This window comes from Lampetra fluviatilis, chromosome 18 (assembly GCF_964198595.1).
Source record: "Lampetra fluviatilis chromosome 18, kcLamFluv1.1, whole genome shotgun sequence".
Classification (NCBI taxonomy): domain Eukaryota; kingdom Metazoa; phylum Chordata; class Hyperoartia; order Petromyzontiformes; family Petromyzontidae; genus Lampetra; species Lampetra fluviatilis.
The window spans coordinates 12874048-12886222 of record NC_136292.1 but is presented as its reverse complement, the minus strand read 5'-3'; the positions used below and the strand labels follow the sequence as shown (position 1 = coordinate 12886222).

Genomic DNA, 12175 nt, shown 5'->3' with positions numbered 1-12175 from the left:
AAGCTTTCGTGACTGCAGGAATCCATACTCTTTGGTTCTTTCGGTAAAGTCACCTACGTGGGCAGTGGCAACACGTTAACTCCAGTCTCAGTGCATGCTTAGATCGGTTGTGGGATTTAAAATTCATCCCTCCATCTCCTATCCGAGATTGCAAAATGACCGCGAGTTGTTCAATGATCACTTCCCCGGATTTTAGCGACCCTTCATGGAGCGTATCGGCAGCTCCAAGCATTGCCATTGTGAAGTTATCCTTGGTGACCTCTGCTTTGGTTGCATCACCTGTACTCGTATTGATAACTGGAACATGGATATTTGTCCAAAGCTGGAGCTAGTTGTTGGTAGTGGGCAGTTCAATATTAATTCAAAATGTTCATCTCATCGTTTAGCAACTTCTTAATCTCTACAAGGATAGGTTTTACCCTTTCTGGCAATAAAACTGTTTTGTTAAGATGTTAAAACACCAAATAGAAACCTTTTGCAAGGAATCATGTTACTGCATTAACCACATACACTTGTGGCGAACATGCAAACAAAAACATGCTCTGGTTGTATATGATGCGTTGTCTTTGAAACTGATTGGTCCACACCAGAGACAGCTTCCTTTACAGCCTCGTTTCAAAGTGTTAGACCAGAGGACGCCAAAAGGCGAGCAGCACAAAGGCAATGCACTGTTTGCATGTTCATCACAAGTATATGTGGTTAATGCAGATGTAGTGTTGTACAGACGGACTCTTCAACGTCTTTTGTAGCACACACTTTGATTCGTTTATTTAACACAGTCCCTATGCACTGAGGGGTATACGGTCCCCTCACCCGTTACACTCAGAACGTACAAGCCCCCGTACCCTACAGGCTACTTAATATCCCGCTCTTCCAGTGTCCTCTGGCGGGACCTAGGGAGATGTCTCCCGACCACTGGTTACACTGAACCCTAGCCCTGATAAGGCCTGGAGGGCTTGGTCCAGGGTCCTAGGCTTCTTCCGCCGTCTTGGGTCTTCGTGTCGTTTCAACTCCCCGAGAGCTCTGAGCGCTCTGGCTTTATACCTGCTCGTGGCCGGGTTGTCCAATCCCCGGCCACCTTGTGGAACCCTGTGATTGGTCGTTCCCAATATGGTTTTCGATCCCAATTCACCCTATCTGACCCTGACCGTTTGGTCACGCGGGAAAACCTTGTTTACGGTCAGCTCTCACAGCTTGTGAGACCCTGACCGTTAGTTTGAGCGGGAAAACCTTGTTAACGATTTGCTCTCCGAGTTTGTGAATATCGAGTGGGTAACTCTACTACATCACCCTCCCCTTCGGAAGCCTCAGCCGTCCCGGCTGTTACAAGCAGAAAATCCCCATCAATGAATCAAAGTGTGTGTGTGCCAAAACCAACAAGAACAGGAACATCCAACAAGAACAGGAACACCCCCCCCCCCCCATCAACAACGCAACATATGTACATGGTCAGAACCAATCACAAATAACGACATTCGCGACGCACAACGCATGCAGCATTCAGCTGCCGCAAAAAAAACGATGGGCAATCAAGAAAAGCGACGCGATCTAGCCCGTGTGTATTTCGCGGGCCCGTCGTAGGGGATGGGTGCCCCTTTCCGGGCTGCAGGCTGACCAGGCATCCTGGCAAAACTGTCAGCAGGGGCAGGAGGCCTCTCTGCGTGGACCCTTGGAGCAGACGGGTCGGGCAGCCTGGCAAACATGTTGGGCGGGTCAGGCATCCTGGTAAACATGTTGGGCGGGTCAGGCATTTTGGCAAACATGTTGGGTGGGTCAGAAGGTCTCTTTGCAGAGACTCTTGTTGTAGACGGGTCAGGCATCCTGGCAAACATGTTGGGCGGCTCACGGGGCCTTCGTGCAGAGACTCGTGGCTCGCACGGCTCCCTCAGTCCCGCATCATCTGTGGGAGGAATGAGACGTCTGCGCTGTGGATTAGGTACCAACGGGGCGACATCCAGCTCGTCGGGCATATCACACGCTCGGCCCTCGTGTTTTGAGTGTGACGCAGAGCCGCGCGGAGCAATAAATGGCTTCAGACGAGAGGGGTGCACGAACCAGCGCCGTCGTCCCCAACGTATCTTAACACACTGTGGGCGCATTACCTGGACCACCTCAACCGGACCTCGCCATGGTTTTAGGAGTTTAGCCGATGTGGACACCGGCACCTGGGGGCAATGAAGCCACGCCATATCACCTGGAGCCCACTGATGCACGGACGTGCGAGGGGCCTGCAACCTCGAATTTGCCCGCTGGCGGGAAGCAGAATTTTCAATCGCCGCATCACGAGCCTCAGACAGCTTTTGCAGGTTGAACCGCAAATGGTCAGTGAGCTTCGATGACTGTGGGAGCTGCTCTATCCCAAGCCGCACATCAGCGGGGGAATGGCCTCCCTGCCATACATTAGGAAAAATGGGGAGAACCCTGTCGCTGCATGTGGCGCCATGCGGTAAGCAGCGAGGACCCCTGGGATCTGCAGGTCCCAGTCTACGTGGGATTCGTCAACCTGATGGCATAGCATAGAGGTGAGGGTTCTATGCAACCGCTCCACCATGCCATCTGTTTGGGGGTGATAGGGCGAAGTGCGCACCTTCTTAGTGCCCAACAGGCGGCATACCTCACTCAGCAGGGTACTTGAAAAATTTCTTCCCTGGTCGGTCAGCAACCGTTCTGGAGCGCCCTTGTCCAGCACATAGCCTTGAACAAAGGCGTCCACCACGGCTGCTGCCGACTGGTTGGGGAGGGCCCAGGCCATAGGCCACCGTGTAAAATACTCCACCCCAACCAGAAGGTACTTGTTACCACGAGGCGTCGTAGGGAAAGGCCCCAAAATGTCGAGAGCAACCAGCTCGTTCACACGGGATACCGTGATGGGCTGCAGCGGTGGGCATGCCGGCTTCGCTGGAGGTTTACGTTGCGCACATTGGGTGCAGCCCGTTAAAATATCAGTTACGTCGCGGAGCATGCCCGGCCAGTAAAATTGTAGTTTTAGCAAGCCAATGGTTTTGTGCACACCCAGGTGCGACAATCGCTCGTGTGCTGCGCACACAGCCGAACACCGCAAAGCCGATGGCACTACAATTTTGTACTGGCAAGAATCAGCATCCCAATGCATGAGCAGACCGCGGCGCATGGCAAAAGAGTTCGATTTACTTGAATGTGAGGACGAATCACATGCGCGACGACGCAAAGGCAACAATGACGCGTCGCTCATTTGGTGCCGACCCCATTCATCCAACGTTATCCCCAGCAAGTCGTCACTTGCTGGCGGATTTTGGTGGTCCACACCCGGCGCAGGATCGGAAGGAAGGGCAGCAGAAACCGTTTCAGGAGGTGCAACCGGGCGTACTATTTGCGGTTTGCACCGGCCAGAACCCGTGAAACAGGCGCATTGTTCTGACGGGAGGCGAGATAGCGCGTCCGCATTACTGTGCTGTGTACCCTTACGGTAAATCACCATAAAATTGTAGTCCTGGAGGACTTCAAGCCATCGGGAGAGCTGGCCAGACGGTTGGTCAATGCGCAAAGCGTATTGTAACGCAGAGTGATCGGAGCGCACGGTAAACCGTTGACCGTACAGGTATGGCCTGTATTGTTGTATAAAGTAAACAATGGCCAGCAGCTCGCGTCGGGTTACGCAATAACGTTGCTCTGCAGGGGACAAAACCCTGCTTCCATAGGCAACCACCCTCTCAACGCCATCAACGATTTGGGATAGCACCCCACCGATCCCGGTGTTACTGGCATCGGTGTCCAGAATAAATGGCTTTGCGAAATCGGGGTAAGCCAGGGGCGGTGCTGCTACAAGAGCATTCCGTAAGGAGTCAAATGCGGCCTGTTCCGCGTCTCCCCAATGAAATTTCAGCCCTTTCGCTGTAAGAGCGTGTAGTGGCTTGGCGATTGTAGCGAAACCAGCCACAAAACGTCGGTAGTACGACGCGAACCCGATAAAACTGCGAACATCCCCAGCTGAGGTGGGGGTAGGCCATTGGCTGACACATTTAGTCTTTTCAGGGTCTGTTGAAATACCCGAGCGGCTGACTATGTGGCCTAGATAGCGCACAGACTCACGCAGAAGGTGGCACTTCTGCGGTTTGAATTTAAGGTCCGCAGCTCGCATCTTTTCGAAAACAGCGCGCAACCGTTCAATGTGTTCGTTGAACGTGCGGCCAAAGACGATAACGTCATCAAGATAGATAAGGCATGAGTCCCACTGGAGCCCAGCGAGGACCAGCTCCATGAGCCTCTGAAACGTCGCTGGAGCCGAGTGGAGCCCCATGGGCAATCTATTAAACTCGAAAAGGCCCTGTGGTGTCCGAAAAGCAGTCTTTGGCTTTGATGCTTCGTCGAGGGGGAGTTGCCAAAACCCTGACAGAAGGTCCAAAGTGGAAAAATAACGCGCCCCTGCCAGAGCATCCAATGACTCATCCATACGTGGAAGAGGATATGCGTCAGCCACAGAAATTTTATTTAGGCGCCGAAAATCTACACAGAATCGAAGACTGCCATCGTGCTTTTTGACCAGCACTATCGGGGCACTCCAGGGGCTGTTGGAAGGAGAAATGATATCAGCCGCCAGCATGTCGTCAACTGCCCATTTAACATGCTGTTTCTCCGCAGGGCTGAGCCGAAACGGGTTTTGGCGGATAGGGGCAGCGTCACCAGTGTCAATGTGGTGACGCAGCAGCTTGGTGCAGCCAATATCAAATTGTGATTTGCTGAACACATCCGAAAATTCCCGCAAAAGAGCCCGCAATTTACTCTGCTGTGACCCGGATAAATCGCCGGCATCCGCGCAGAGAGCGTCAATCCATCCCTCGTCAACGTTATGAGGGAGAGGCTGCTGACTGTTCGCTACGTGTCCGACAACCCCGGTCCCCAGGGGCGCCACTGTCGCATGAGCGAGCACTGTCCCCTGTGGAATGACGGTGTCTGACAGACCGACATTCAAAACTTGTATAAATTGCTCCCTGTCGCCCGCTACAAGAGTCTGTGTGGCCACCAACGAAAGGCTGTTAACTGCTGTGTTGGAGGGTCCCAATAAAATGCCATTTACCGAGGCGGTGGGAGCGAGCGGTTTCTTTAACCGTAAGGGTACGAGCATTTGTGCCCCTGGCGGAATGCGTACAGCGCAAGCCGCAAAAGCCTGTACGGAAGCATTTTCCGTCCGTGAATGCGTGGCCGCGGGTAAAAATGCCATCCGGTGGCCCGAGGGAAGTTCAATACATCCCTGATCGATAAGGATTTTAATGGGCATTTTGGCAAGAAAATCAGTTCCCAGAAGGCACGGCACCGCAAGGGAAGAAGACACAAAAACAGGTCCGGCCAATTTAATATCGCCAATGGCAATTTGAGCCCGAATTTGCCCGAGAATCCCTAGGGAACTTCCATTAGCGGTGAAAAACGGAATGGAAACCTTTTCCAATGAACGACATCGGCCGGGCAGTATGTTGTAAATTAACTCGGAGATGATAGTGGCCGATGCACCGGTATCGACAAGCACGCGCACTTCCACCCCCTCGATCGAACCAACAACCACCGAGGAACCCGCCGTTGCTGCAACCACTCTATGGGCCAGCTCTGACCACTGCCCGGGTCGCAGTGGTCGCGAAGAGTCGGCCAAACGCCGCGTGTCATACGCCGTGTTCCGAGCGGAGTCAATGGTGTGTTGTGGTGTGTATGAGGGCCGAGCGTGTGGGGTGCCGCGACTTGCCTGGTTATGCTGCGCTGCTCTGGAAGCTCTGTAGTCCCGGTCTCGGGATCCGGCGGAGCGGCGGCGAGGTGCACGGCAGTCGGAAGAAAAGTGGCCTCGGCGGCCACAGTTGAAACACGTCGCGTCGCCGCGGGGGAAGGGCCGTCCCCGCTCCCAGTCGTTGCGGCGACTGGTGCGATCCGGTGATCGCTGGGGCGTCGCGCTGAACGTCGAGAAGACTCGATCAGGAGAGCGAGCGTTGTCCCTGCTGGCAGGCACCGATGTCGTAGCCGATGCGGTGATGGTCTCGTCCTGGTCCAGCATTAAGTGAGCATGAATGCTCCGGGCAGCTCGCAGTGAGCACATGTCCTCGTCATCCACGGCCTGGATGACAAGGCGCAGCCCCCTCGCCATCTCCAGCAGCTACTGAAGGACGAGTGCGTCGATAGCCTCATCGTCCATGCGGGGGTAAGCCGCTCTTGCCATGGCGAGTAGCGCGGTGCGGAACGCCAATGGCGACTCCCTTGGCTTGCACCGTCTCTCGTAGAACTGGTGGCGTGTGGCGGAAGGAGGTCCGTAGACATCAGACAGCCGCTGAAGTGCTGCTTGTAGTGTCGCCCTTTGTCGCTTGGGAATGGAGATGAGTGCAGCGAGAGAGTCATCGTCCAAGGTGGCTGGCAGTGCACGAAGTGCTTGTGCATCCGACCAGCCCACCATCTCCTGATGGCTGAGGAAGCGACGTTGAAATGCCGCCCAGTCGCCCCCTGTGGACGAGAATTCGCGAAAGACAGGCAGTCGCTGCTGTAGAGCAGCTGTGTCGTCGTCTTCGTCAAGCTCGGACTCGGTCCCGAACGCAGCGATGGCTTGGTCAACAACATGTACTGTACGGCGTCGCGGCCGTGATGACGCGGTGTTGCTGGAGGGTCCTGCAGAGGCAGCGTCGCTCAGCGATGACGCGGTGTGTTGTGATTGGCCCCCGGAGGTCCCAGCATGCGCTTGGCTTCCGCCCCCACGTGACCCGTCGGCGGGAAGGACATTCTCTTCCGGGTTTTCGATGGCGGGACCTAGGGAGATGTCTCCCGACCACTGGTTACACTGAACCCTAGCCCTGATAAGGGCTGGAGGGCTTGGTCCAGGGTCCTAGGCTTCTTCCGCCGTCTTGGGTCTTCGTGTCGTTTCAACTCCCCGAGAGCTCTGAGCGCTCTGGCTTTATACCTGCTCGTGGCCGGGTTGTCCAATCCCCGGCCACCTTGTGGAACCCTGTGATTGGTCGTTCCCAATATGGTTTTCGATCCCAATTCACCCTATCTGACCCTGACCGTTTGGTCACGCGGGAAAACCTTGTTTACGGTCAGCTCTCACAGCTTGTGAGACCCTGACCGTTAGTTTGAGCGGGAAAACCTTGTTAACGATTTGCTCTCCGAGTTTGTGAATATCGAGTGGGTAACTCTACTACACAGACATGAGTCCTGTTTGGTGTTTTAACATCTTGACACAAACTGTTTATGCCAGAAAGGGTGAAACCTATTCTTATATTTCGATAGTAGCAAGGGAGGTCCTATGATGTAGCTTCTTCATCCCTCCCAATCATCTGCCCATTAACACCACTGATGGATGGATTTGGAGAGTATCCTCTGTCAGACAGCTCCTGAATTCCCTTTAATACTTTCAGTCTCTTGTTACTGCAGCTTCAACGGCTTTGTCCACCAGTCAGTGATCTTCTATCACTGCAAGGGGTACAGAGGGCACAGAAGAGAAATAATTGCCTTTTTGATTTGTGGACTTGATACGTGAATCACGTATCATTATAATAGTCAATGTTTTATTGTTCATGTTCATTAATTGTTCGTGTACATTTTAATTGGCTTTAAATATTCATGATGTTTGGGTCAGATCGCTATATGAGTAAAATGTGTCATGAACTCTTCTCCACCTGACAGGGCCACTTAATGAAGGTGTCACGTGGTGAACCAACGTTACCAATCTATCGCTGCTGCTTGAGCACCATCGGGCGTTGTTGCTGGAGAGCAGTCCGGACAACATTTACCCCAATTGGGCACGGACGTTACCCTGGCACGGCAGTTAAAACCAGTATCGTCCGGACATCTGAAAACATCTTCCCAGTCTTGGGCTTTAGGTGTGGTTTTAAATTGGCCAATGAAAGTATGAGTGAGGAGGAGCGCTCCAAGTGCCCCCTGTTCCCTCATTGGCCGCCCACACCGACTCTCAACACCCCCATGTGGATCCGCAGCCCAGCTAACACGGGGGGGGGGGGAGGGGGGGTCAGGGTGCCCTGGTCAGCGGCAGTTAACAGCAATGAGTAGAGACCCCGTGGCTTATTGCTCACACGCGGCTGTGTCACAGCATCGTCCCCCCCTCACCCGAGCCGTGTGGTGGCTGCTGATTGCTAATCCAGCGCTGTGGAGAGGCAGTGACAGCGAGGGATTGGTGGATTACCGTACGCTGATGTTGTTGTGAAACTCCCCTTCTACCCGTGGGCGCCAAGGAAGTGCCCGTACCCTGGCTCGCCAGGAGAAGGCGATTACAGCAGCAAGTGAATTTTCTACGGGTGTTCCGGTTTCCTTCCACTTGTACAATAAACACAACCCATCAGTAATTGGCTGAACACATCTTGATAAAATAAAACCTCAAAACGAACTTCTTGAAAAGAGTCGTACGACTTATGGTTACACGACTTGTACAAACATACATAATAAAAATAACTATTTTATTTTACCAGGTAAAGCCCACTGAACGATGTAGCTCTTTTTCAGAAGCTACCTGGCCACAAATAATAGCTCAACGAAGTGGCTGATCATGTGGACATTTATTGCAGCCAAATACTCTAAACGCACGTTTCTAAAGGTGGAGGGAAAACCCGGAGGACCCGGAATAAAATCCACGCGACCACGGAGAGAGACACGTAAACTCCAAATATAAAACAGGCGTCAGGGTCGGGATCGAAGCCAGGACCTCCTGCATTCCAGGCGAGGAAGTTAACATCTCATAGCCATCGTGGCGAAGGAAGCGAGATAACGAGTGGTCCTAGGTGAGTATGAAAGTCTCGAGACGCTGATGATGATTGACCAAGAGCATCGCACCCCATGGAGGGCGCGTGACCACGAACAGGGCCAGCACCACGGGGCAACCACCACGGTGACCACCACCACGGTGACCACCGCTACGGTGACCACAGCGATGACCACCACTACGGGACCACCACTACGGTGACCACCACTACGGGACCACCACTACGGGACCACCACCACGGGGCCACTGCGCCCGCCGCTCTCGGCCGTCAGGTTCCTCGTCCCGCGCGGAGCCACGCGGGGGCGCTCGCTCACGGTCCTCCAGGGGCGAGTAGAGCGCCTCTCACACCCCCCACGACTCCCCAAGCTCACCACCCCACACCCCCACGACTCACCAAGCTCACCACCCCACACCCCCCACGACTCCCCAAGCTCGCCACCCCACACCCCCCACGACTCCCCAAGCTCACCACCCCACACCCCCACGACTCATCAAGCTCACCACCCCACACCCCCACGACTCCCCAAGCTCACCACCCCACACCCCCACGACTCACCAAGCTCACTACCCCACACACCCCACGACTCCCCAAGCTCACCACCCCACACCCCACGACTCACCAAGCTCACCACCCCACACCCCCACGACTCCCCAAGCTCACCACCCCACACTCCCACGACTCCCCAAGCTCACCACCCCACACCCCCACGACTCACCATCGCTAACCACTCCACACCCCCCACCCCCTACTAACCACAGCCAACTCCACCCCCACATTAACCATAACTAACAACCCCCCGCCCGCTCCCACTCCTATTAACCACAGCTAACCCCCACCCCCCACATTAACCAGACCTAACCCCCCACCCCTACTAACTATAGCTGACCTCCCGACTAACACTAAATACCCCCCACTCCAAAACATATCTGACCCCCCGCCCGCCAATAGCTCTGTCCACTATCCAACCCCTCCCCACCTACACCTTATCCACCCCCACCTAACCCCCCCCCCCCCACCACTAACCCGAGATAACCCCCACCGCGTCCTCACCGCGGCGCACGCTCGGACCACCACCACGACCGCAGCGTTAATCCGCTCGCTCCTCGCCCCGCGAGGCAAAAACAAAACAAAGTGACGCATCCGCTCACCCGCCCGTCCGCCCGCCCGCACCACGTTGCGCTGGTGCTTGCGTGCGCGTGTGTGCGTCCCTACCTCCACACACACGCACAGACGCACACGCACGCACGCACAGACACACACACACGCGCACACAGACACATATATAAATGGCACGAGCGAAGTTCCAGCGGTCCACTCTCCATCCATCCACCCACGTGGAGCACCATCAGCATCATCGCCATCATCAGCATCATCGCCGTCATCACCATCATCGCCGTCGTCGGGGTGGGTCCAGGACAGCGGCAGGTCAAGGTGGGCAGATCACCTGTGGCGGACGACCGCCGCTCCTCCTCCTCCTTCAGGCAGCAAGTCGCGGGCCTGGCCGTGTAATCCTCAAGACGCTCGAAGGCGTCGAAGGCACGGGGCACCGTGGGTCTGGTGGCGCGCAGGCCCCTCAGCCATCCCCGCGGCGGCAGCGGCCACAGCGGCACCACCGCCATGCTGCTGCTGCTGCTGCCGCCCGTGGCGGCGCTCGGCAAGGTGCTGCAGGTGAGGCGGCTGGCCGAGTGGCTCTGCGTTCTGCCGCGATTTCTCCTCTCTGCGCTCATGCTCTTTCTGCTCGACGTGCCCTGCGTGCGCCGATTTGTGCTCGAACGAATGCAAAAGTCGTCGTCGTTACCGGGCGACACAGCAACCGCAATAGCGACAACAGCAGCAGCAGCGGCGCCGCCTTCAAAATCATTTCCCTCTGTGGAGTCGTCCTCCAGTGCACTGCTGTCACCAGGTGACGGCTGTGGCGGTGACGGCAGCAGCAGCGAGGAAGCAGCGCCCCACGGCCAAGTGAGCATCGACATTCCTCACAGGGACGAAGGTGCGGCAGGTGCGAGTGTCGCTGATGAAGGAGCAAGACAGCAGCAGCAGCAGGAGGAGGAGGACCCCCCGCTGCGCATCTCCGCTACGGAGCGGACCTTCACGTGCCCCGCGCTGCGCGCCGTGTGGCGCGGCCACCTGATGAACGCGGGCCGCGAGGCGAGGCTGGGCGGCCCGGCTCCCAACTCGCCCGTCGTCGCCGTGCGCCCCGATCGCCGACGCGGCTGCCGCAACGGCGTCGACACAGGCAGCGACCACCTCCTCGACTTCTCCCGCGACCCGCGCCGCCCGCTCGTCGTGTGCTTCGGCAGCGGCAGTTGACCACCGTTCGTGGCGCGGCTGGGCGCGCTGTCCCGCCTGGCGGCTCGCTGGGCGGCCGTGGCCGACGTGCTGGTGGTGTACACGAGGGAGGCGCATCCCTCGGACGGGTGGCGGACCGGGGACGCGCTGCTGCAGGTCCCGCAGCACCGCACGCTGTGCGAGCGGCTGGCCGCGGCCAAGCAGCTGTCCCCGCTGCTCGCGCCGCCGTGCGCCCTGGTCGCCGACGGCATGGGGGACGCGTGCGCGCGCGCCTACGGGGCCGCGTTCCACCGCCTCTTCGTGCTGCACCGCGGCCGCGTCGTCTACCAGGGCAGCCGCGACCCCACGGGGGGTCGGCTGGCCGACGTGCGCAGGTGGCTCGAGGTGTTCCAGGGCGGCCAGGGGCGGGAGGGGGAGGAGGAGAGGGGAGCGGGTGAGACGCTGCTCCTGCCGCCCGCGAGCGCGTAAAAGTTCCGTGCTCGCGTCAGCATCAATCATCAATCCGTGTTGCCTCCCTCGTAATTAGCGCGCGGATTTGTCAAAGTGACGGACACGAAACTCTATGAGCCGCATCGTAACCGTGACAAATGGCTCTAACCATCATCATCACCACTACCATGGCATTGTCATCGCATCAGCATCATCATCGTCGTCGTCAGTAGAGAAGTAGCAGGAGCGCCGTTGTCTTTGTTTTAAAAGTGGCCGAGTTGCTCAGGGAGGGCATTCATAATGGCGGCGTCGGAGCACTGCGCCGGTCCCGCGAGACTCTGGGTTCGAATCGGGGCCTCAGCCGCCTGCGAATGAACCGGGATCCCGAGGGGCAGTGGAGCGAGCGGGCGAGCTGGAGTCGTCGGCCCGCTCGCCGGTGACCGCCAGCAGCTGCAGCTGACGCGTCACGAACTCTCCGTCTCTCCCCCCCCCCCCCGCGCCCCCCCCCCCCCGTCTCTCAAGAGAGCCACGCGGATAGTCGCAGCTAGGCGATCGGTGGCCTTTAATCTCACAAGGTCGTGCACTACTCGCTGTGCGAGTTCCCCGCTGAAGTGAATCCCTTCGTCTCTTGGCTTCACGTCGGCACAGCGCAGCAGCGGCGTGATGGGAGGAACGTCGCCGCTCTCAGTATTGACGCTGTGCACGAGTCGCTGTTATCGCTCTGTCTCCACAGCGGC

General features: G+C 57.0%; 1 protein-coding gene and 1 pseudogene across 1 annotated transcript; one reads left to right on the top strand and one right to left on the bottom strand.

Annotated features, from left to right (window-relative positions):
- Nucleotides 1–1424: 1424 nt before the first annotated feature.
- LOC144937048 (uncharacterized) lies at nt 1425–6515 on the bottom strand. The gene is made up of 2 exons (XM_078864282.1): nt 5711–6515; nt 1425–1900 (listed from the first exon to the last, which is right to left on the bottom strand). The coding sequence occupies exons 1-2, from the start codon at nt 6101–6103 to the stop codon at nt 1886–1888; spliced, it is 408 nt and encodes a 135-aa protein (XP_078720408.1). The 5' UTR covers nt 6104–6515; the 3' UTR covers nt 1425–1885.
- Nucleotides 6516–10090: 3575 nt separating this feature from the next.
- Nucleotides 10091–11477, top strand: LOC144937288 (thyroxine 5-deiodinase-like; annotated as a pseudogene).
- Nucleotides 11478–12175: the final 698 nt, after the last annotated feature.